General features: G+C 39.7%; 1 protein-coding gene across 1 annotated transcript in view; it reads left to right on the forward strand.

Annotated features, from left to right (window-relative positions):
- The first annotated feature begins 233 nt into the window (after positions 1-233).
- Positions 234-26,557, forward strand: part of LOC140245319 (nephrocystin-3-like) — a 34,346-nt gene continuing 8,022 nt past the window's right edge. The window contains exons 1-20 of the mRNA XM_072324902.1: positions 234-287; positions 2,763-3,240; positions 6,656-6,781; positions 8,554-8,692; positions 10,098-10,235; positions 10,831-10,967; positions 11,425-11,618; positions 13,743-13,829; positions 14,392-14,533; positions 16,599-16,787; positions 17,615-17,833; positions 18,509-18,652; positions 19,315-19,412; positions 19,904-20,231; positions 21,129-21,293; positions 21,936-22,039; positions 23,001-23,224; positions 24,276-24,364; positions 25,357-25,595; positions 25,905-26,110. Coding sequence (XP_072181003.1) covers positions 2,926-3,240; positions 6,656-6,781; positions 8,554-8,692; positions 10,098-10,235; positions 10,831-10,967; positions 11,425-11,618; positions 13,743-13,829; positions 14,392-14,533; positions 16,599-16,787; positions 17,615-17,833; positions 18,509-18,652; positions 19,315-19,412; positions 19,904-20,231; positions 21,129-21,293; positions 21,936-22,039; positions 23,001-23,224; positions 24,276-24,364; positions 25,357-25,595; positions 25,905-26,110 — 3,283 coding nt within the window. The 5' untranslated portion in view covers positions 234-287; positions 2,763-2,925. The remainder of the gene's footprint in view (positions 288-2,762; positions 3,241-6,655; positions 6,782-8,553; positions 8,693-10,097; positions 10,236-10,830; positions 10,968-11,424; positions 11,619-13,742; positions 13,830-14,391; positions 14,534-16,598; positions 16,788-17,614; positions 17,834-18,508; positions 18,653-19,314; positions 19,413-19,903; positions 20,232-21,128; positions 21,294-21,935; positions 22,040-23,000; positions 23,225-24,275; positions 24,365-25,356; positions 25,596-25,904; positions 26,111-26,557) is intronic.

Raw genomic sequence — 26,557 nt, forward strand, 5'->3', positions numbered from 1 at the left:
AAGGAAATTGTTGAATATTTTGATAGGCAATTAATCATTTAAAAAAACATGGTATTTTACATGAACTGCAAATTACTGTTTTATTTGTATATAATGCCCATTGAAGATAATCTAAAGGTATGCATACTTTGCACTCAAGTACCTGCTCAATATCAGTCCCTTATAAACTCTTTGCATACTGCCCTCTGCAGGTGGTTTTTAAGAAACTAAGCAAGTTTGTTCGTTGTCTTGTTGATATTTTGTGTGGCATCGAAGTTGGGCAGACTTTGAGTGCTCTTCAATTCAAGGTAAATTTAACATCTAGATAGGTTTTTACTGGTGCTGAGTTACTTGTTAGTTACTTTGGTAAGCATTACCTAATTGACGATGTGTAAAACATCTTAAGACGAACTTGTGATATTAGTTTATATCTGATCTGAAATTTGTCGACGATTGATTCTGCAGAAATGTGGTCCCATACGTTGAGGTACATGTAAGTGCATCGTGCATAGTGTAAATCTTATAGAGTAACTGCGTCAGTAAGCGGCCGTGCGGCCGTTCGCGGCAGGTACAACATACACGGTAATATAGATTTCTACAGCTAAACACAGCATTGCACTGTTACATGCACACTACACATATACTAACACACTAGCAATCAACAAAAACCAACCGACAAAGTGGGCACGATCTCTGACGAAAGTGAAATTTTCTCACCTAAATGACAACATATCGCATCCAAAATGAAATTTTCGGTAGGGTAAGGGCACCAGTATTCGGTCAGCCCCCGGTATTCGGTCACTTATCACTAGTCACCAGCCAGTAAGTTCAACTGTCACAACACACGCAAATCACATTAATTCACATACTTCCCCACTCATTCACAATAGGAAACTCCCTTAGCCCCCTCCAAAAATCCATCCAAAATCCCAAATTTTACCGTCAAAAGAGCAGAATCGGCGCTACTTTCCAAAAGCGCGCGCGGATAAGGCCCAGTTATAAGAGTACGGGTCGCCGAAAAAGCGCTAAAAATCGAGAAATACGCCGTTCTCTCGCGGGATTTTTCGCTTATCGCAAGCTTGGAGTGTAATGGTATCCTCAAAAACGCAAAAGAGAAACAAAATGTCCGTACGTGCCGATACAGTGTCCCAATGTACAAGGGTTGAATGCAAGTGCCGAGGACCCAGTATTCGGTCACCAATGGTCGCCGCAACGTCCCCGATGCAATTCTGCGCCAACAAGGTAGCGCGCGCGCGCGTTTTTCAGCTGCCTTGAACACGCATTGACTTTGAACGCGCACATCGCGTGACCGAATACTGGAGCCGATGACCGTATACTGGGGAATTTTCAAGGTGAAATATTTCGCGATTTTGTGCAATTCTGTGAGATATTTAACGAAATGAAAGTTGAGATAAAGAAATTTGATATATTTCGCATACATTGCTGTAGATATGATGTATGTATGTATTATTTTAGTTTGAAAAATATTGCAAAAAAGCTTAAGTGACCGAATACTGGGGATGTTACCCTACTTCTGAACATAACAGTTGAGAAACAATGGTCCAAGAAACTGGATTTTTTTTCGTTTTCTCGATGTTCATGGATTTTGAAAACATATCCTCACGTAAAATAGAATTTTCGCGAGCCGATGTGGGCCGCCATTTTTTTTTCAGAAAGTGGATGTTACCATCGAAAAAAATGAGAAAAACACAAAAGAAAGACATTAACAACACCGCCAGAAGTGCGATCTTGTTTGCGGCCAATGCATGTGCACACGCTATTTTCACGTGCTTTCGCAATGGGAATTGGCGCTTATGCAATGTTCGCGAGACATGTGAAGGCGTTCAGCTAAAGATCGCGGAGCACGCGCGTATTGCATAGGGATTGTACATCGTGCCGCAAGCAGAAATACTACGTCGCATATCGCCCTTATCGGCGAAAATTGTGCCGGGTTTTGCCCTGGTAAATCATGAAAACTGCATTGGTCAATGGTAAATTTCTTTCATGAAAACAATTGCGTTAATGAATAATCTTGTCTATGATATATGAAATGGTTGAAAATAATTTGCCTGATTTGTTTACAAGTTGGAAAAACTCTTAACAATGCTTAAACTGCCGCAAACGGGATATTTTACTCTACTAAGTTATAGGTCTAGAGTCTAGCAGTTAAAAAGTTGGTCGAAGGTAGGATCTACTAGAAATCATTTATTTATTGACACAACCGTGGACGTAGCATACCAATCATCATTATGTTCCCAGAGTCGATATTTACAAAGAAATGTACAGTAGCACTAACGTTAGTACTAGATCTGTTATGACTGTAAAAGTAGAGTAAATTTATTGCTCAGAAATGCTTTAATTATTTCTAGGTCTTCTTGATGTGCTTAACGTTAGAGGAGAGGCTGGAGTCGAGACAGAGAGAGTGGTACGATGCCACAATGAGTAGCCTTCCTGGATAAAAGTAAGCTCAACTAGCAAGTCTACTGTCTAGACCAAAACAAGTTCAAACATGAGATTGAAATCTAATGAAAGCCTCAAAATTTACAACCTTTAGAATATACCCTTTAATAAATTCTACAAAATATGTTTTGGTGCTCTGGCTCTGCTTATAACATTGGTCTGTTTCTTCAATAAAGCAAAATCTCAAAAACAAATATCCACTGAGTCTGACATTACACATTGTTGATGCTAATCATGTTCAACGTCAGTGCCATAGTGTTCCAATTCAATTGTTAATCATACAAGCTTTGATTTTATAGTACAATGTACTCATTTTCTTTCAGATGAAAAGATTGCTGTCATGACTACTGCAGCAGGTGAGCCTTAGAAAATAGCTTTCTGAAATGTTGAATGCAGAGTGAATTGGATGTGTCAAGCATGACACCAAGACGAGGGCAAATCATTGACTTGCATATGGTGTAAGAAGCTGACAGCCCTCAAGCCATCATGGGTACGGGGAGCTCATTCCCCAACGATGGCGATGACGACGACCAGCCTGGCGTCATCAAGCGCATCCCGATCGAGATGAAACCGCGGCGGACCCTCGGCAGTGCCCTCCGCTCCGTCGGGTCCTTTGGGCGTCGGCCCAAGGGCATGAGCCTCCGGTCTTCCCTATCGGTGGAGCTGGAGAGCACGGAGGTGGAGAAGTTGCGGCGGGACTTTGAGATGTTCAAGATTGGCAAACAGAATGAGATGAGCGATCTGCTGAAGAAGGAGAAGAAACTGGAGTCAGAGAATAGACGGCTGCGTGCAGAGTTACAGGTACATTTCGTATCCCTGAGCTGTGAATCTATATTTTGACATAAGCAATGAATATTTGAAGTCACCATTGTAGATTTTAGTGAAATTACACCATTGTTTTCTAGAGTTTATCTTTGATTTTGCAGGTCTAAACTGGCTCTTGAGAAGAATATTCAGCCTGTTTAACTAGTCCAGGCGCAGCGACCCAGAAAAAATGACTTCGTTCAACCCACCCCGCAGAAAAGGTTTGACTGCATGGGGTGGTCGGTTGGACCCTCTGGAACACCTCTAGGTAGTATGTGATATGAAATTGTGGTATCAATGAAATTTTACAGGCCATTTTAGTTGCGACATGACCATATTCTTCGAGAAAGCGTCTGCGCAAACTAAGACTACTACACGTACCACTAGCGCTGCTACAGGCGCCAATGCCAGTGGTGCGTGTTATAGTCTTAGCGTACAAAGACTTTTTCCGCGACAAACATCGGTTTTTGCCTGCAAACTAACTTTTCACGCCGCTGGGGTCGGTGTAGTGTAGTTTCCAGACGTTTTTATTTCGTCTTTATTTCTCCGAGTTGAAGCAAGCCAAGTGAGAGTGCATACCCAGCGATTGTGACGCCCGAACCGTTTTTTTGTGGCAATCATTGAGCATGCACCCTCACTCGGCTTAGCGCAATACAGCGGGCTTCTGCACGATACACAAGCTGTAACTCAGAGAAATAAAGGGGAAATAAAAACAGCTAGAAATTAAGACTAGGGTCGGTAACTCTTGTCGCTATTGGGGCACTGAAAATGACAAAATTATCACAGTTTTTGCATTTATTTCACGAAGGATTCATCGAAACGCCTTAAAACTATATATGGGCATGTTGCTAGAGATGTCAGCAATACAATGGGATACATTGTAAGGTATAATATTGTGCATGGTTACCATGGTAACCGGATGCCTACAGGTGATTGGTAACTCCCAAAAATATCTGGAATTTAGACAGGTTTGTTTCTTTTGCCTTTCGTGCACATCACTCGTTGAAGATGAGCTCTACACTGTAAAATTAGTCTGGATAAAAAGGGAAAAGACGCCCAAGATTTTTCCCTCATTCTCTCCTCAGCATTAATTCATTACTGCACGTTTTGAATAAAATTTACATATCATGATATTTCATTTTATTATATATATATATATATATATATATATATATATATATATATATATATCGTCGCTGGGGTGACAAGACCTTGTATCTCAAATTTTGGTGAAAATGACTTTTTTGCATTAGTGGTCAAATAATCGGTTAAGTGATGTCCTGTCCAAATCCCAGCTGTCTTACACCAAAAATGAAGCCACCACGGCATGTCAAAGGAATGGCTATCCCATTCAGTATAGTGCTTTGGCCGCCATGTTTTTTGGCTCTCCTGAACATTTGACATTTTTGAGATACGAGGTCTTGTCGCCCCAGCGACGATATGTATATTTAACAATAGCTAACGAACACAAAAGTACGCTTAATTCTTTGATGGGTAATCCAGCGCACGTGTATATTCCTTCTTTAGAAAGGAATTTATCGCCGGGTATTCTTGAATAAACTTCCTTTAAGAACATAAACAATTAATTGCTTTCCTCTGCTCTTTTCCAGGATTGTTTTGAATAACCATCGCTCTGTAAATACTCGAAAGAGCTACTATAGAATGTTGGCTTTGCTTTCTGTATTCATCTTATTTTTAAGGGAAATTTGTGTCCATACATTATTAAAAACTATATACATTTGCCTATGCTTTGAAGTCAAATTTGTGTTGAAAGGACGACGGGTGCAACTTTTTCATGAATTTTACTATTCGAAAATGATATTTTTCTTTCAATGGCCGTTTATTATGCCTTTGCTTACAAATTTTGCTGTAACTTGAGAATGCTTCAAAATATTCTTCACATATATGTCGTGCACTTTATGCAGAAGGAAGGACATGCATATTGAGCTTTTTGAAATTATGGGCTTTAGTTTTTGAGTTATTGACAACTAAATTCTGATTGGGTAATACTGGTTGCCATGGCAACAGGGAAAACTTTTTTAATGAAAATCAATAAAAAAAAGTGTGTGTGTTTTTTATTGCATCTATAAGATAAAAAAAAAAACAATGTTTGCAGCAGCAGGAGGCATTTTTGGGGTTACCAGTCACCTTTAGGCATCCGGTTACCATGGTGACCATGCACAATATTATAACTTACAATGAATCCCACTGTATGGATGACATCTCTAGCAACATGTACATATGTAGTTTTATGCAGTTTTGATGAATTCTTCATGAAATAAATGCAAAAACTGTGTGAGTTTGTCGTTTTCAGTGCCCCAAATAGCGACAAGCGTTTACCGACCCTAGTCTTAATTTCCAGCCGTTTTTTCGTCTTTATTTCTCTGAGTTGCAGCTTGTGCATTATGCAGAAGCCCGCTGTATATATTGCGCTAAGTGGAGTGAGAGCACACACCCAGTGATTGCGATTCGGTCGTCACAATCACCGGGTATGCGCTCTCACTCGGCTTGCTTGAACTCTTGAAATAAAGACGAAATAAAAACGGCTAGAAACTATGCTACACCGAACCCAGCTTGGCGTGAAAAGTTAGTTTGCAGGCAAAACCCTTGTTTATCGAAGAAAAAGTATATGCGCGCTAAGACTACTACACGCAGCACTGGCACTGGCGCCTGTAGCAGCGCTAGTGGTGCGTGTAATAGTCTTGGCGTGCGCAGACTCTTTTACGTTTGTTCCAACAAATCATGATGAAAAGTGGCCAGTAAAATTCTACTTACACCACAATTTGGAACCACATACTACCTGGGGATGTTCATAGAGGTCCCATCTACCACCTTGTCTGGTCAAACCTTTTCTGCGGGGTGGGTTGAACGAACTCCTTAATTAAGCCTCTTACAGGAATTAGCGCCTTGACTAAACCTATGTAGGCAGTGTTCTCTTTCTCGGACTCTGGTCAAGAATTTGCTCTGAACAATATTTCATGAAAATTGGAATCATGTCTTGGAATAAAAGAAGCATGAACATGTCATGTCAATAAAGCACTTGGTCTGTTTGTAAACCTGTCCCATTCTTATGATTCATAATATTTTTGTACACATATTGTCAGTTTTTATGTCACAAAATGTCCCAACAAAATACTGTTTGTGTGAATAAGATTGTGGTAATAAAGTTAAGGCTTCCAGTTGTAAGAGCGAACAATCAACGTTGTTTGATGTTAAAGGTGTGATCTTCTGCTATACATGTATGATATGTACTTTATGTCAACACTTGTTTACAGGTGATTATAGTCTACTTTAGATGTAACTTACATGATTTTCTTTGTGTTCTTGAAGTGTCATGAAGAAATGTACAATGAAATGATACAGGCATAATACATCTGAAACATGTTTCATACTATGGTTAACTCTCACACAGGCCCTACAGAAAACTTGCAACAAATTACGACTGGAAAGGGACATGGCCCTTGATGCAGAGTACCAGGCCCTGGAAAGAGCTGCAACATTCGAGCATGACAGGAATAAAGTGCAGAGACAGTTCAAGGTTAGGATTTGGAACAGTCTGCAAGTCTTCAGTTCTGTTCTGTTGAGATATAATCACTGTAGGCTTAATCCGTTAACCACCTAAATGTAGTCTTAATTGGACATCTCGTACTAACGCATCTTCAAGAACTCTATGAATAGTAGATTGACATCTGTACGTTATTTCAGTGATATGAATATATCTTGCAGCTATCTCCATGGCCAGTGGCTGCTCATTATAGAGATGGCTGATAGTAGTCTGCAGATCATACTAATATCAGTGCAGTTTAGTGATGATGCTCAAGATACAGTCTCTTACCCAACTAAATTGTAGGCATTCCAACAGGAGATTAAAATCATTGACCATACCATTGTGGTAGGAACAACATATCTACAGAGGACTAGACCTATTGACTCGTGTCAAGCTACTTTTAAAATTTTAAGAATGAGGAAAAGATGATATCATTAGTCAAACAGTTTCTTCAGTCTTGTGGTATAAATCATAAAAGTTTTGATTCCTGATCGCGAGTCAAAATGGGGCTGAACTCACAATCTCTTCCTGATGCTTTATGTTTCCAAGTTATGTAAAAGTTTTGATTTTCAGATCCTTGGTATGATTTCTTATTCAAAACAAGGAACACACTGAAGACAATATATAACAAGTGTTCTTTCTTAAATTAAGAATATTTCATTTGATGCAAAGTTTACTTAGGTTGTGATTCATAACCTTTAGAGGAAAGTATCGTATGAAACATACTACAGTTAAACTCGCCTAAGTCGACGTCGCATATGTCGAATAATCGCGTAAGTCGATGATTTTAAAAAGTCCCGATTTTTCCCCATTGACTTACGTGTATTAATTCACTCACAAGTCGAATTTTGTAAGTCGAATACTCACCTAAGTCAATGAAATTCCAAGAACACTTTCACGGAAAAACCATTGAATTCACTGTGTCTAAGTCGAATAAGATTTTATCGTGTAATAAATCACTGTCATTTATTATTCATTATTTATTACTCATTATTATTTTGTTTGTCAGATGAGTTTGAGGCGACAAAAAAAATGATCTAAAGTATCAAAATTCAAAGCGATCACACCGCATGCGATCGTTGAACTCTCTTCGTGTTTGGAGGTCCGCTGGTACAGCCCTGTCAGCTGTCGCGCTACGTACGTACGGACGTACAGCGACTGGGCTGTGTATTGCTCCACTCGCAGTAAGGCGTTCGTACAGTACACATGCGTTCATTTACATGTACAGTATAGTATTGAGCCTTGCAGTGTAGCTTGGCATTTGCAGCACTGTGCAGTGGAGTGGTATGGATGAAGCTGCTGAGTTTTCAAAGCGGAAAGTAGGGGGGAAGTTACGGGCACAGGATAATCAGAATTGCACCTCTACACGCATTTCAAGCCACGGTATGGTAACCTGGAATCAATCACTGCTCAAATGTCGTTCATATTCACTTCCCCAAGGTTTAACAAGGGTGTAAAGTAATCGGACCTGTGCCAATACTAATGCACTGTCCATACAAAGTTAGCCGGGGCCCTGCCGGGCGACCCGTGCTGTGGCACACCGCTCCAGCTCTCGGCTTCAGAGTAGACAACATACATGTACATCATACATAATGTACGTGTGGTGTAACTGTAAGTCGATTTTTTTTTTACTTACGCACAAGTCGAAAATCGCCTAAGTCGATGTGTTTTGCTCACTCCCGAGAAGATCGACTTATGCGAGTTTAACTGTAGATGGTGCAACTTTAGGTGAAGAGTGTGATGATTGCTTTCTCCCCTTGCAGCTGTTCCGTGAGAGCAAGGAGAGTGAGATAAGAGACCTGCTGCGAATCCGCCAGGACATGGAAGCGCCCCTGCTCTGGGCCAAGCCGGGGGAGATTCCGCCAGAAGACGCAGGAATGCACAACGGCACTGGGGACCAAGGTATGTTCCCCTTCTGCTTGTCGGAGGGGGCAGACTGATTGACTTTGTGGGAACACCTGCAAGTGAAGACCTTTGTCACAAAAAAACTCCATTCGTGTTAAGTTGAAAAGTTTACCAAGAAAGCTGCTAAGAAACAAAGACAGCAATAAGAAAATGTGGAATATTTTGAATCATGACTTCAAGAATATTTCTTGTCATGTTACAAGTAGATATCACTGGAAGATTTTTATTTCGCTCTATCTGATGATGCACTGATTGACTTTGTGGGAACACCTGCAAGTGAAGACCTTTGTCACAAAAAAACTCCATTCGTGTTAAGTTGAAAAGTTTACCAAGAAAGCTGCTAAGAAACAAAGACAGCAATAAGAAAATGTGGAATATTTTGAATCATGACTTCAAGAATATTTCTTGTCATGTTACAAGTAGATATCACTGGAAGATTTTTATTTCGCTCTATCTGATGATGCACTTCCTTTAAAGTGCCAATGCTAGGCCATTTTGAGATAAAACTCTTTTATAAAATATTCATGTTAAAAGAAAAAAAAAATCAATTTTATATGCCCTCACCCTTTCCAAATGAGCATCAGTAAGCAAGAGAAGGTGAATTAGTCCCCCTCCCCCCCCCCCAAAAAAAAAAGAAGACACAAATCACAAATCCTTGTAAATATAAGTCAGTAGATGAGAGAATGAATATTGATAGCAAACAGATACATTTTGTATTTTCTCGTAGCTTCTTATCTTTTTTTATCATTATTATTTCCTAGTTTTGTTTTTTTTTTTGCAGTACAAGTTTGAAAGTGTGAAACACAGTGTCACAATGTGGTTTTACAATATGACATATAATTGCAGTTGAAAAAGAAATTTTCAGCAAATTTTGCAAGGAACAGCTCTTTAAGGACATGTTAACAGGTGGAACATGGTAAACCTTGTACAGATTCAAATCCAACTGACTTTAGTGATGTGCTTTCTGTGAATAAAGTGAGGATGAAGGAGCTATAATTATTCCGATAAAATAATACAACACACATACACACACAAGTGACCTAACAAGAGGTATTGCGGGACTTAATTATTACAATGAGTTAACTACCAAGATGATGTCAGTTAGAATTAGTTAATTGGGTAAGTGAGTGGGTTCCAATCTCACTTTATAGTGACCAGTTGATTGACCTTGATTACATCTTGCCTCATTACAGTGTTATAGTGGATAGCAATAATCTGAAGTTGTTGACATGGCTGCCAGTGATGCTCTGGGCAAATGGTTTGCAAAAAGATGTATGAATAAAAGGGTGTGTGCATGCAGACTCATCACTGCATCCACTGACGTACTTGTCATTTCTTGATAATGATTGCAAATTACACATGTAGTTTAACTGCTGTTGCGCTTTCCTACATGTATGTGAAGGCAATCCTGGTGACTGGTGGACAGCGCTGGAAAGTGAGCCCTCGCTTGGCAGCATGTCGCAGCTCCAGCCGCTGTGGAACCGTGACGCAGCTCTCTATGCCTACGACGCTGACGGCACTTCAAGCAGCGATGGACGAGGTGGGTGTGATGAGTCGTAAATCTCCATGACTTTCGATAATTCAAGTACACCGTTTCTGAAAGGTGTACTCATTTTGAAGAGTCACAGTCATTTTTTTTTTTTGTGATAAATTTCTTGTAAAGTCCATGTTTTCTCTGTCATGGCCTTGTGGTTTAAGTGTTTGTAGAGGGTAGCTGCTACAATTACTCCATGTTTCATGCTGCTTTGTTTTACTGAGAGTTTATACCAATAAACGTAAATATTTGTCGGGTTCACTAGTAAATGGGAAGAACAATGTGAGGTGTTTCAGAACCTTTAAATGAATACTGAGGTGATTGTCTTATCACATTCAGCCTTTGACACAAATTCAAGGAAAAGATGTTGACTTTCAGGAATAGTCCCTTCATCTTTCACTAAGGTTCTTAGCTATCATACCAGGAAAGTAACAAGACCTGAGAATGCTTTTCCATGCCATATATCCTTTTTTTTTAGTTGGGTATATTATTATCTAGCCAAAGCTCATTATAAGAAAGAAAGTAGTGGATGCTACTGCTGTGGAAACTAACCCTGAACGTATCACTTACCAAGACTTTTGCTTGTGTCTCTTTTTTTCAGGTGAGATGGGTGGTATTGCTTCATCGGCGCTGAACCAGATGCTTAGCAGCCTGTCTACGCCTGCTCAGTTCAATGTGATAAGAGTCTACATCTGCGCTCCCCAAGACATGCAGGAAGAGGCTTCAACACTGCAAAAGGTAGTGACAGCATTGTTGTTGTTGTTGTTCTTTTTGTTGTTGTTGTTGTTGTTGTTGTCGTCGTCGTCGTCGTCGTCGTTGTTGTTGTTTGAAAGTAAGTGGTGATGATGTATCAGAGGGCACTATGGAGATATATGTGTGCACAGTGTTTAGGAAACTGATCTTTAGAAGGACACATATACAGCTCATCATGGGTTATTAAATTTGAAAATGTTGCCCACTGGTATGAGAAGACAATGGTATGAGCATAAATTGAATGAAACTCAGTGATGTAATAAACATTAGAAATTTGGAAGATATGCAGAAATCTGGCTGTAGTGTGTAAAGTGGAGCATTGTTTCACATACACTGTGTGTATTTTTCATGCATGTTTAGTTATTCTTTTCATCAGCATTATTATTGCCTTAGTCACGATTATCATCATTGTTATACCATGGCAATTGATAAATTTGTACAGGACTACACCAGTCAGCTGAGGGCCATTGGTGACAAGGAGGGTCGCTTTGTGCTGTTGGTTCACCTGACCTTTGACCCCGAGTCAGCGGCGACGTCCCTCCTGGATGAGGACCTTGTGAGGATGCACGCCGTGCGCCAGAAGGAAGTGGAAAACTGCACCGTCTTTGTTAACTTCCTGGGTCAAACCATCGACAGGTTAGTAAGGGGTCGCTCACAATGGTTGTATATGTTAACAATGACACCTTGAATTCATCCAGGCAGTGTGATGAGATTGATTAGTTGTTGATTGTGTTGCAGTGTTTGATATCACTGGGAGAGTTTCACATATGTATGCACCCAAAACTTTGAAAATCATTTTTCTATTTATCTAGCTAGCATTGTTACATTGATTGATTGATTTGATTTGATTTGATTTGATTTGATTTGATTTGATTTCTGTTTTTTTTTTTCATTCATAAATGAAATACAAAGTCAATTGAAGGAACTAATTGAGTACAGTATAATTTGAACCTGACAGTTAAAACCGATAAATGGTTAATTCAAATATCCAATGCAAAATGAAAACAAAGAGGCATTATTTTATGCATATACTTATGCAAGCATAGGATCATGTATGTCTGTCATTCAAAGACAAATTAAGCAACTCTGAATGTAACAGAAATACAGAAGACCGTCATCATAAACAAATGCTCGACGAGGACAATGGCGTCAGACAAACAAGTGAAAAAGAAACATGAAAAAGAAACAAATGAAAAAGAAACATTGTGACAACCACATGATTTCTTCTTGAAATGCACTGTATGCAGTGGCCAGCTTGCCTGTACTTATGATCATTCTTCATTTCCAACATTTCATGTGTTAGTAGAAAACTAGAAATGTCGCTTTGGCGACTGGTATGCCTCCGCCATAATGCATGATTTTCCCAATAGGTCTAGATAGTACATGTGGACAATGTGTGATTACATTTTCACAAAATTGGCAAAATATTGAAATGACAAGTTTGTCACAAATGTGTTGAATGTTCACCTTCCTTGACCTAGGTTTAATTGGATGAATAGGAGAGCATGTATCTAGGGATTTAAGGACTTTAACTTGACTTTGACCCATTCATACATTTAGGCATTGAGTAATTTTCAAGGTACAGGTGTGGAGAAAAAGTGCAATTTCTGAATTGAATAGTAAATTGTTACCATTTTCATCTGGCCCTTGACCCTAAAATTCACTTTCAGGTAGAACATGCATAATATGTACTAAGTTTCAAGATAACTTGAGCCACTTCGAGATATGGAGGAAAAAGTTAGTTCAGCACTTTCACTTGATCTTTGACCTTTTGACCTTTGAGGCAAAAAAAGAAGAAAAAAAAAACTTTCCAGAGAAATTCTATTAGGTTACACATGCATACACCAAGTGTAAAAAAATAATAACCCTGCTGGCATTGCATAAATATGAGGGAAATGGTAAAATTTTGAAGTGTTGCACTTGACCTTTGACCCCTGACCTTTGACCCCATGAACCCTACATTCTCTAGATAATCACTTCCAGTCAGTACGTGTATATACTATGTTCCATGAAGATACCTTGAACAATTTTCCAAGGCACGGAGAAAAAAAAAGAAGTTTTGATATTTTTACTTGACCTTTTGACCTTTGACCTTTGACCTCATGACCCAAACTTTCACCAGAGAATCTTAATTGGGTAATACATGTATACACTAAGTTTCAAGAAAATATCTTCAGGCATTCAATAGATATGGTGGAAAAAGTGAAATTTTATGTATTTGACCTTGACCTTTTGACCTTTGACCTTGAGCATGTGCACCCAAAAGTTGATAGGCACAACTTCACCCCCTAATACACATACATGCCAAGTTTCATTAGGATACCTCAACAGGTTTTGATAGTTACCTTGTCCACAAAATTCATTACGGACGGACAGACAACCCGAAAACATAATGCCTCCGGCACCACTTTGTGGCGGAGGCATAAAAAAAAGAAGAACAGGAAAACTGAAATGATTAGATCATTCAGTACACATGTTTGATGGCATTACAGTTTAGTGAGAAAGAAATACTGATTACTGTAATATGCAAATTGGAGCTGATTTTTATTGTGAAGGAGTTCTTCTCCAGAAATGACACAACATTTTTGCAGTTTTATGATGTAATGATAGAATTTTTTTTTTTTTTTTTCCGGAACAGCTCTTCAAAGATGATACAGATTTTCATCAGATACAACGTGTCAATGACATATTCACAGCATCCCTTGTTGCAAATTCCTTGTTCTCATTTTCTCCCATAAATATTATAAAAAAAAATGACAGGTTTACCGTTGAGGAGGTGGAATTGGGCCATTTACATGAACCGGGATCCAAGCCTGCCATATTCTGCTTCAACAGAAGCAAACAGAGGTTGGTCTTAGAAATTGGTCCATACCTTAATTATAGTAATAATGATGGTCATGATCATGGTTACAATGGTGATGATGATGATGATGATGATGATGATGTTGATGATGATGATGATGTTTTAACTGATGAAGATGATGATGATAATGACAAAAAAGATAATAAACGTTTGTGATAATGATTTTTTTAATGATTATAATAAGGGAAAAAAACTTGAAAGAAGACTAGAAAAGAAGAAATAGACAAACAAGAAGAAAAACAATATGATGAAAATAAAGAAGAATATTGATGATAAGGATTATAGTGATAATGATAGTAATACCAGCAAAGAAGATGGACAAGGACAGTGCCTGCCAGTACTGCTTAAAATCCAAGACATCTTTCCAAAAAAAAAAAGAAAAGAAAAAAGCCAGCTAAATATAGATAGGATGCTTGTCATGCACATCAGAATATATAAAGGGTTTGATGAAAACATGAAAATACTGTGCTTTTAGTTTTGCTCCTGCTACTGCTAGAAAAGAATGGAATTTCCTCTGAATGATTTTCCCATGCTTTCTCTTTATAGGTCGGCACATTTTGAAGAGGGTTCCGAGGAACTGAAGATGCGGATCAGAAACAGCGGGAGTGCCAAAATAATTGAAGATGGCGACAGTCCGAAGGACAGGGTGGATCAAGTTTACCAAGAGCTAGAGAAAATCATCAAGCTGGTGAGAAAATAGTTTCTTTCTTCAGTCCATTGCACATATCAGGATGTTTATAGAAGTACTATCTTGTACTATTACTGTCTTGAGGAGATCCCTTAAAAGTTAATGTGTACCTTTTGCAACCCCGATTCCTTTCATAAGCTCATTTCAGCTGGCATATTGTATAGGTAGGTAATTCAGACTTTTCCTCAGAATTATAAAAGTGGAACTTTGTTTATGATGGTTGGGGAGTAAATACTGTAGATTTCCTGTGAATTTATTCAACCCTGAAAAAGTTCCACCCCTTATTCTCGGTATAAAAGTGGATTGCATTCTCAAGTGATGTGGAGTTGCAAAGTAGTTTGTCATTTGTGTTTTTATGCCTCCGCCACGAAGTGGTGCCGGAGGCATTATGTTTTCGGATTGTCCGTCCGTCCGTCCTTCCGTCCGTCCGTAATGAATTTTGTGGACAAGGTAACTATCAAAACCTGTTGAGGTATCCTAATGAAACTTGGCATGTATGTGTATTAGGGGGTGAAGTTGTGCCTATCAACTTTCGGGTGCACATGCTCAAGGTCAAAGGTCAAAAGGTCAAGGTCAAATACATAAAATTTCACTATTTCCACCATATCTATTGAATGCCTGAAGATATTTTCTTGAAACTTAGTGTATACATGTATTACCCAATTAAGATTCTCTGGTGAAAGTTTGGGTCATGAGGTCAAAGGTCAAAGGTCAAAAGGTCAGGGTCAAATGCATAAAATTTCACTATTTCCACCATATCTATTGAATGCCTGAAGATATTTTCTTGAAACTTAGTGTATACATGTATTGCCCAATTAAGATTCTCTGGTGAAAGTTTGGGTCATGAGGTCAAAGGTCAAAGGTCAAAAGGTCAAGTAAAAATATTAAAACTTCTTTTTTTTCTCCATACCTTGGAAAATTGTTCAAGGTATCTTCATGGAACATAGTATATACATACTGACTGGAAGTGATTATCTAGAGAATGTAGGGTTCATGGGGTCAAAGGTCAGGGGTCAAAGGTCAAGTGCAACACTTCAAAATTTTACTATTTCCCTCCTATCATGCAATGCCAGCAGGGTTATTTTTTTTTAACACTTGGTGTATGCATACATGTGTAACCTAATAGAAATTCTCAGGAAAGTTTTTTTTTTCTTCTTTTTTTGCCTCAAAGGTCAAAAGGTCAAAGATCAAGTGAAAGTGCTGAACTAACTTTTTCCTCCATATCTCGGAAGTGGCTCAAGTTATCTTGAAACATAGTACATATTATGCATGTTCTACCTGAAAGTGATTATCTTATGAATTTTAGGGTCAAGGGCCAGATGAAAATGGTAACAATTTACTATTCAATTCAGAAATTGCACTTTTTCTCCACACCTGTACCTTGAAAATTACTCAATGCCTAAATGTATGAATGGGTCAAAGTCGAGTTAAAGTCCTTAAATTTTATTCATCCAATTAAACCTATGTCAAGGAAGGTGAACATTCAACACATTTGTGACAAACTTGTCATTTCAATATTTTGCCAATTTTGTGAAAATGTAATCACACATTGTCCACATGTACTATCTAGACCTATTGGGAAAATCATGCATTGTGGCGGAGGCATACCAGTCGCCAAAGCGACATTTCTAGTTTACAACTCTGAGGTGTGTCACCGTAAGATTTACGTGTTGGGCTCCTTGCCCGAGACCTCCCACCCTCTCCTTTGTTTTCTTTGTTCTGTGTACCAGCCTGTCCCCTACTGTTCTTGTTGTGTGAAGTCCTTATATATGATTGCTTTCCCTGCCTGTTTGTCATTTTGTCCCTGACGAAGATCCCACCAGGATCGAAAGCTCAGGCCCCTTTTGACTCCATTGGCTTGCCACTATTGGATAAGCAGTTTTCAGCAGCTTTTTTTGCTACACGTGAGATTTATACACGTAGTTGGAACACATTTTTCTTCATTCATGTGAAATATTGTGATGTTTTCAAAAGGGATATATGACCTTTAACCACGAAGGGAAAGATCTAAGAAATATCTTAAATGATATTTTTTTACCTTCAACTGTCACTCTGTCATCAACAGGAGCTGGGTATCGAGGGCCCCCCACAATCCTCGGACAACGATGACGATTCGGGGTTTCCCAGCGAGCTGGATGAGAGCACGGAGGAGCGATGCGGAGGACTCCAGTGGGATATCCATGGAGATGGAGAGCAGCAAGAAATTCTGGCCAACATTGCCGGTGGAGGCACGTGTGCCTTGGCCTTTGAGAAGGTATGATACACGCCCCTATGTGAATCAAGACCTGCAGTGAAGCCTGCGGATCACTAGCCACAAATATTGTGTCCATGCACACAGTGATGCACGTTTTATGTGAATCCATCCTCGAAAGCTGTGTGCTAATGTGTATTGGAAAGTTTCATATCTGCCATGATAGGCCTATTAGATTTATGGGCTGAAGGGGGTCATAGCAAGGTTGTGAGGTCCCTGTATGCCCATACTATATAACGTGTTCCTCAAATATTACAGCAGTAAAACAATCCTATTTATTGAAACGTTATGTTTTCAAACATGGATAATGAATGATTTTGTCATCTGGTGGTTTACGGAATAGAAACAAATTATGTATGATGCTGAAACTTAGTCACTCAAATTCAGTCCAAATAAACTGCTTATTTTAAATACCAATATGTCATTTCCAGGTGTTTGCTTTCTCACGCAGATATGTGTTGTTTGTGAGTCCTGTGAAATCAATGATTCAATCAAATATCACACCAGTTGTAATACTTGTGTTAAATCCAAAGGAGAAAGTACCCCATTTAAATTCACATTTCATTTCACAAAGGTAATTGTGTGCATGTGTTTGTGAATACTTGTTTTTGTGTGTCTGTGTTTGTGTGCACAGTGAGTAGTTAGACATAGTAAAAGAAAGAGTGATGTCATGAGCAAAAGTAAAGTAAATTTGCCAATTTACTAATTTTGTTAAATACTTGGGGGAACAATAATATTTATATCGATAAGTAGCAAATGTTACCTCTTTATTTCTCGAGGAAATGTCAACGTAACTGAGGTATGGTATTTCTCAACCTTTCTGACCACAGCACTACGAGTGTATGAGTGAGCATGTGAGTGCGGCCGGACCACTCCCACCCCTGCTGGTCAGCGGAGACGCTGGGAGCGGGAAGTCCCTGCTCCTGGCACGGTGGGTCCAGCTCCGTCAGAAGAGCGTGCCCTCGGGTCTGGTCCTCTACCACTTCGTGGGGGCACCAAACTCCTCCAGCGCCAACGCTGTCACCATGATCCGCAGGATGACGGCACAGGTACGTGCCGAAAACGAACAATTCAGTGCTGCTGCGAGACAGTAAAGACAAACAGAGTTGATGGCGAATTTGACCAATGTTTACACCTGGCTACAACCTGATATGATGCTAATAGTTGTCAGGGTTTAAAGATGGACAAACCAAGAAAAAAAAAATATAATAGAAAGAACAAAAGTAATTTACCTCTTGAAAAAAGATGGTTTTAATCTTAGTAGAGCTGTCTGTAAACTGTGGGCTAGACTTTTTGTTTTCACTGTTGTGAACAAGCACACATTATAAGCATGCATATAGCATCATGACAACATAGCTTACAAAATCATTTCTTTCACTTTATGTGAACTATACCTGTTCTCTGTTGTCTTATGTGCATTTTGTGTGTATGTGTATGTGTATGTGTATGTGCGTGTGTGTGTATGTATGTGCACATGTTTGTTACAAGCATGTGCATGAGACATAGGTCATGGTTTCCATTGAAATACACATTAAAATGTTCTATAGTATACAGCTTGTGTCCTCATTGCTTTAGTCCTCTTTTCAGATTGTATATTCCTTGGTTGGTTGATATGACAATATTGGGTGCACAACCTGCAGAACTTCAGGTCTTTATACCTGCTAGAAAACTGTATCACATTTGCTCCATTATTCTCAATCCTTCGCTCCTCGTTTGCTGTGCAGTTGATGCAGCAGGTGTCCACTCCACCCGCCCTGACCTGTGAGCCCTCGCGGCTGGTGGAAGAGTTCCCCAAGTGGCTGGAGAAGGTCTCCACCAGGCTGGCCGGGGGAATCACCATCGTCATCGACTCACTTGACAATCTTCAGGTGAGTGCATCACTTCTTGCGATGCAGGATTGTTTCATTCTTAACCGGTTGAGGACGGGCTGATTTTGCCACGACACACATTTCGTATAGACACCTGTCCAAGTATACTAGGGACTCATCCTCAATGGGACAAGTTTTTTTTTTTTTCCTCCCTTCCTGTTCTACAGTTACTCATTTTCCATCTTGCAGTGTTGTTGTTGTTGTTTTTTGTGGGAGATGAATTGTCACAATATGTATCAATTTGTCTGGTTTTAGACTGAAACTATGTTTTGTTTTCGTGACATAAGTGATGTATTTTGTGTGGAGGTTCACCTTACTTTCCTAGACTTTGATATTGGGAATTTTCCATTGCCTCTCTCTGAAAGTGTATAGATCATATCTGTCATTTTTCTTGTCTCTTTGTGCACTTTTTCAACTCATGTTACCACCAATCTGGTACATTTTACGAAATTTTGCCTTTTCATGCAATCTCAGCAGTTATTTGAAATGTGTTGTGCGTAATGCACAATGTGAACCATTTTGGGGCATTCCTCAGGAAGCGTCGTTGCGACAGTGGAATTCAGCTGTACCTTCACATAATGGTATTGACTGCTACATGCAAACCAACGTAGCTTCATGTCTTTGTTCACATTCTTTGTCTCATGTGCTTTTATGATGCACAGAACAGAGAAACTCACCTAGGCTGGTTGCTAGACCCTCTTCCTGTTGATACCAGAGTTATTGCCTCGGCCAATCCTGAGAATTGTTTGCCTGCCTGGAAGTAAGTCTAACTCTTCTCTTTTGTATTGGTTTTACTTGTTCTACTCATATAATTAGGTTATGTGAATGTTTCAGAACATATCTGTCTGTGCTCTGATTGTATCTATTGCACTCCGTGACAGCTATGAGTTTGTTCTAAGTGATCATTGCTGTAATGTTAGATGAAGAGTCAGTTTCACTAGAATCTGCATGCAAAGTTAAATTTTCACAGAATATCCACTAAATATTTCCAAGATCAATGCGTCATCTGTTTTGTCTTTAATTCCCTAAAGGCCACCAGATTTGTGAGATTTAAATTGCATGTTTGAAGGTTGTCCAAGTCTTCATGGTTGCACAACCTCCTTTACTTTGTGGTAGAAGATACATTGTAGAAGGATGCAGAATTGAAAAGCAGACAACATCTCCTCCAGTAAGTTGATGGGAGCGTACGCACCTAATCCACGTTGTGTTTGTTTGCTTGTTTGTTTTACTTCCCCCCTCCACACCCTCAAGGTCATGGCCCACCATCCATCTGGAGCCCCTCTCACCAGCCCACTCCAAGGACCTCGTTCACGCCCTCTGCCAATCCAGCGGCCTCCCCATGGCTCCGGAGCAAGAGGCGCTGGTGGTCGCCCACTGCCGCACCCTGCAGACCCGCCTGCCCCTCTATGTCACCCTCTTGGTGGATGAGCTCGCCCACAGCGACCGATCGATGCCAATCAGCGAGAAGCTAGTGGCTGGATGCCTTGATCACGTGGACACCGTGTCACTCTACCAGTACGTGTTGGAGTCCCTGGAGACAGACCATGAAGACTCCAGGTGTAGGGGACTTGTCAAGAAGGTATCAAACTCTCTCATGACGTCAATAGGGATGATGACGATGATGATGATGATTACGATGATGACAATGATGATGTTGATTATGATGATGATGATGATGTTGATGATGATGATGATGGTGATGATGATGATGATGATGATGATGATATTGATGATAATGATAATGATAGTGATGACAACAGAAATATTAATGGTGCACTACTAAAGAAATTGATGCTGATGAAAATTATGATGATTGGGATTATGTAAAGGTAACAATGGTCCTGGTAGTAATCATGAGGGCAGTGATGCTGATGATGGTAAATGTTCTATGTGGTTTAATACTATTGATACAAACCATGATCTTAATGATTGTGATGATGATGATGATGATGATGATGATGATGATGATGATGATGATGATGATGATGGTGATGATGACGATGATGATGATAATGATGATTTCATGATGATGGTTGATATGATGAATGTTGATATGAGCATGATGAGGATGGAGGTGGTGATTGGAGTAGGGATTACTGGTAAGGCAGTAGATAGTGCATAAATTTGACATTAGTAGTGGAATATTGCCAGTTATGAGACAGAAGGACAGAAGCAGTGATAGTATTTATGTATAACTCTGATCAGTATATTCCATGTGCAGACATTCCTAGACATCTAAATACTGATGGGTATGCAAGTTATCTTTTCTTGTTAATGTTGCTGCAATTATGAATTTTATACATGAAGCAGGATCGGCTGTGCAATTGACCATACAAATGTTATAGTATGTTGACCTTGGGAAAAGTATGTAGACCTTACCACATTCCAGCAAGGATCCAAACTTGCTTTCTGGGACACAAGACAAGTGTTCAAACAGTGAGAGTGATGGTCTCCCACCTCGACGACATCTCCTCAGGTATGCCTGCTTGTGTATGCGGCAAGGAACGGCATCGCGGAGTCCGAGTTGTTTGACCTCATCCCGGACCTGACCTGGAACCAGTGGGCACCTCTCTGTCATGACCTCATTTACCGACATGTCATGACCTTCAAGGCAGGGGTCATCACCTTCGCCCATGAACAGGTTAGGGGAGACTGCATGGTGCTTCGGGCTTATTCAGGTTCTCATTACTGAACATTTAATCTTACACAATCATGTAAATACCGGACAGACATATGTTGCTTAATGGAATCCTTTGATTAAATTAAATATGACAACTTGTCTCATGTGTATGTCAATTCTGTGAATCAATTTACCAAGGATTTACTGTTGCTAATGTGTAAGTTAATGTTTGCATGTTTTCATTCATTGTGCATCATCAGTGTCTTCTTTGGCAGATATGTTTGCTCTGCATGAATATAAACTTGGTAACTGTTATATAAATCAACAATATTCATTTCCTCATTCAGATTTATTTGTGAGTCACAACAAACACTTTGATAAAATCATGTGGCATGAAAACCATGAGGAACAGAAGTGTGTGTAACTCAGTGGCAGCAATATCATCTGTTCTTTTTTCTCCCAGCAATATGTGGAAATATAAGGATACACTAATAGCACTCTTATGCTGATGTCTAGATAGCATACTTTTGGATATGTAGTACCCTGTGAAGCAAGTTGTGCCTAAGTGTAGTTGACATGCGATGCAGCTAGGAATACGAAGATGATAAATGAATTGTGCAAGCATATTTCACCTCCAAATATCACTTGTGTTTGTTTTCCAAGGCCCGCAAAGCTGTGCAGCTGAGTCACTGTACGGAACAGCACAATGAGCGAGAGCTGCAAGCTGTGGGGAACAAACTCATCCACTACTTCAAGAAGCTCCTCAAGTGAGTGAACTCTGGAAATTCTTGCAATTCAAGGGTAAAACTTCACCTTCTTTTGAGCTGTACTTTAAAGAAAAGAAGGGAGTCGGATAGATGGAGAAGCATTATATGAGAGATACTGTGATGGCGTTAAAGGTATAATTTACCATTTGCAGATGAAACAAAAACCCAACATTAGTGCTTTAAAATAGTTCTAAAATGAGAGTTAGGGATAGAAACAACCACTGTAAAAATTTGAATCCGTATAATCGATGTTAAGTATTGTTAAATACACAAAATGTGAACAATAGTTATAATAAGAATGCTTTCAGACTAAACTGTATACAGTTATGGTTTATTGAGAAAAATGCTGATATCTCCTCATATTTTAGGCTTTATTGCAAAAAATTTATGTGGTAGGATGTTTTGTGATACAACAGACCTACACATATGCATCAAATATGATATCTTGAACATTTTTGAAATCACTGCTCCCAAAGGTAAACTGGACCTTTAAAATATCGCTACATCTAAGTTGCGAAAATTATTGTGGTCGAAAGCTTTATTTCATGGATACATCTGTCAAACTTTCAGACATCAAAGTTTTCATATTTGAGTGAAAATGAGCAAAGAAAATGGGATTCCATCTCATTTTTTATTCATATTGTATATTTCTGGTCAGTGTCTCTACATGTTTGAGTTTTTACAGTGTATACAGCTGTATGTCTAATTTCAATGAAACATTCAGTGTTCTGTTACTTTATTGATTAAAGTCATACTGACTAGTCATTGTGAGTGCCAGCTCACTGGTGGTTGGAAAGAGCAAGAGATCATTACCAGTACTCAACAAACTCAAGTATCTAAGCTTCCATTAAGTGTTCAGCATGATTTTGTTATTGATTTTGTTTTGGTTTTTGTGTTTTGTGCATAAGTGCATAAGTGCATATCTATCTGTGTTGTCATCATCTCACACTCCCCAAAACAGACCTGGCTCCGTGACGGTCCGTCTAACTGAGGAGCTGCCCTACCTTATCCAGGTCTCCGGGAACAGCAGCCGCCTCCAGGAGACCTTGAGTAACCTCTGCGTCTTCCGCATCATGTACTCCAGGGGGCGCTGTTCGGAGCTGTTGGCCTACTGGCAGGGGATGGGCATCGACCGGCAAGCGATGACCAACATCTACTTTGCCACCATCAAGAAGGTGGAAGAAAGTAAGCTGGAATGATCTACCAAAGTCATTTGTAGTCCACAAATACTCTATGAGAGTGCCATTTATCAGGGAGAAAGCTAGTTTGTACAAAGTTAGGAAAATAGTAGCTATCAATAGGTGGGAATATTCTGAATATTCACACCGATGGTACAAATATCTTACCAATAGGTGAGCAAGAACTCTTTGTGTAAAGCAATATTCTTTGTTGTCATCATTGTTCTTCTCCTCTCCAATTCATCATCTTGATGCAGTGGACTCCCGTTATAATGAAGTCCTCGGGACTGGCATTTTTCTTTCATTATATCAAAATTTTGTTATAACTGAACAAAAAAACAAAAAACAAAAACCAAAGCGTGGATTATGTTGCGGTCTGAATTTTTACTTCGTTGTAACCAGAATTTCGTTATAACCGTGTGCATTAGAATGGGAGTGCACTGTATTATTAATTAAATGACTGAGCTTCAACCAACCTTAAAATTGTAGAGGGCAAGCTTTCGTCCTCTCCTGAGGACTTTCTCAAGCCTTATGCAGTGTTGTCTTGCTGGCGCCGTTGCCTGTCTTTATTAATCACTGGACCATATATTGGTGAAAGGGTATAGCCCGAGTCTCTGTTGAGAGCTGGATTGACCCTTCTGATCCAAAATGCTTCCTTTATTTTTCTTTTTAACCAGTTGCTTTCAAAGTCAATGATACGTGTCTCATCCCATTCAATGTTGTGTCCTGTGTTGTAAGAGTGCTCAGCTATCGCCGAGTGTGATGGATTGTTTAGTCTCAGTGCCCTTTTGTGTTCCTTGAGTCTCTCGTTCAAGGTTCTGCTGTTTTAGTATCACTGTATTATTGTTGGTGTTAGTATAACTGATATTTTTATCATTACTGGTCCATTTACCGGGAGTATTAGTATCATAATATGATGATGATGCTGACAAACATTGTTATTATCATTATTTTTATAATTGTTTGTCGTGATGATCATCGTCGTCGTCGTCATCATCGTCGTCGTCATTGTTATTGATACTCAAGTCGACTCATCCTCCCTGTTTCTCTCTCAACAGATATAGGAGGCCACATCACCCTGCCACTGATTGCTGACATGTATGAGATGTTGGGGAGATTTGTGAAGGATCTGGGACTTCTCAACCAGGTGATGGGACATTCAAAAGAGATGTTCAAAGTTGATCCGGCACCACTTATAATATTGATTGAAATGAACCTCTAGCGGTGCATTTCACTGGCTTTAAGTAATGATGCAGTTGAATGATGCAGTGAGATACTTGATGAACTTTCTTCTTTTTATTTCTGAGTACCTAGTCTGATAATGTCTTTTGATGCCAAGATGTGATATACCATGCTACATCTGGTACCAATATATTAACCCGTTGAGGATGAGCTGCTTTTGCTACAACACGCACTTCCCATAGACACTTGCCTGAGTATACTTGAGACTTGTCCTCAACGGGTTAATAGAAACAGTGTTTCTGTTTATCATGATTAAGGCACATGTGTCGGTGTTCCTTTAATTCATTGTATCATGAAATGAATAGTATCAATGAAGCTAAAGTTCTGTTTGTCCAGTGTACTCTCCAGCTACCTATAGCCAGGGCTCGACACTAACTTTTTTGTTTGGTGGCCCGATGGGGCCACCAAAATCCTCAATTTCAAATTTTTGGTGGCCCGAGAGAAAAATTTGGTGGCCCCGAAAAAAAAAAAAACAATAAAAAAACATTAAAGTCCTGTTTTTTTTTAATGAGTCAAATATCTAAGTTTTCCAGTCATATAGTAAGAATTGGAAGTTGGACAAAGATCTACTCATAAAATAACCTCAACAAACTCGCAACACTCACTTTCAGGCACTCATTCAGTCCTTTTCATCCATCCTTTAAACAAATATGACTGCTAATTTCCGGCGCAAAAAGTTACGAATTAATTGATGTACTATTCCCAAAATTTTGGTGGCCCGAGGCGGGCCACCAAATTTGCCCTTTTTTGGAAATTTGGTGGCCCGACTTTCAATTTTGGTGGCCCCGGGCCACCTGGCCACCGTTAGTGTCGAGCCCTGCTATAGCTATCTGTACTCCTAACTGAACTGCTGAAACAAATTTGTAACTTCTATCTTGCTTTACTGCCACCGCACAGGCCGTAGGGTCAGTGCAGAGGGCACTGGAGATCCGCGAGTCCATCGACCCGGACCACGTGAGTGTGGCGCAGTGCTTCCATCTGCTGGGAGCTATCCATGGCCAGGGTGGCAAGTTTGGCTCGGCGGAGGCGTACTACCAGCAGGCCCTCATGATCAGTGAGAATGCCCTGGGCAAGGGACATCTGGGAGTGGCCAAGGTCCTGGATTCTCTGGTCGTCATCTTCCGCAAGCAAAACAAGTATGTAGCTCCATCCCCCTTTACCCTTTAGCTTTGCCACTTCAGTGCCTCATTAGAAAACTGATTATTATCTGCTCAGTTTTGCAAACTGGTATGGTGTATTTAGTGAAGTACATTGTAGTTCTCTTCAAATAATACAGTGAAACTATTATTTGTGCTACATCCCATCAATAATCTTTGCATACATGAGCCGTGTTGTTCAGGTAATGTTCACCTGAAGCAATACAGGAACTAAGAAGAATGCAGCTTTGAATTGCCATGCTATAAATATATTCAGTCAACCTCATTTTCTTCTATCTTTTACACCAGGCACTCACTGGCAGATCCCCTCCAAAAGCGGGCGCATGCCATCAGGAAACAGGCGCAGACGCAGCTGTCCACCCACCAAGCGAGGGCACTGTCCGCCCTGCGCCGTCGCACACTGCAAATGGAGCAGCTGACGCAGGGGGCCGAGTCTGCTGACCTGGCGCGGACCCTGAATGAGCTGGGCATGCTGTACTACTTGCAGAAGGATTGTGGGTAAGCAGTCCATGCATACCAAGAGCTAATGTGTTGCCCTTTTGAAAAAGAATGTATCAAGTTGTAATATATGAAAGTTTAGTAGTAATCTACTGAGGATGATAATGATGATTTTAACAATAATGGAAATGACATTCAGAATTGTAATAGTAATGATGATGATTATGGTGATGATGAAGAAGCACAATCATATTCATAATGATAATGATGCACAATCATAATCATAAAGATAACAACAATCATGGTCACATAAATGTTGTGAGCAAGATGAGGTACTGCTTTGAACAAAGTGAATTTTGTGGTCCCGATGTGCAATTTCTGTCTCTTTCATGACAGCATACCAAATTCTCACTGTGTTCAGGTTACTCATTAACCTCATCGAAAGGTATTAAAATGCTTTGAAAGAGTATGTCAAGGTCCATTGACAGTGTGGATAGATTTTG

The sequence above is a fragment of the Diadema setosum genome, chromosome 22, assembly GCF_964275005.1.
Source record: "Diadema setosum chromosome 22, eeDiaSeto1, whole genome shotgun sequence".
Classification (NCBI taxonomy): domain Eukaryota; kingdom Metazoa; phylum Echinodermata; class Echinoidea; order Diadematoida; family Diadematidae; genus Diadema; species Diadema setosum.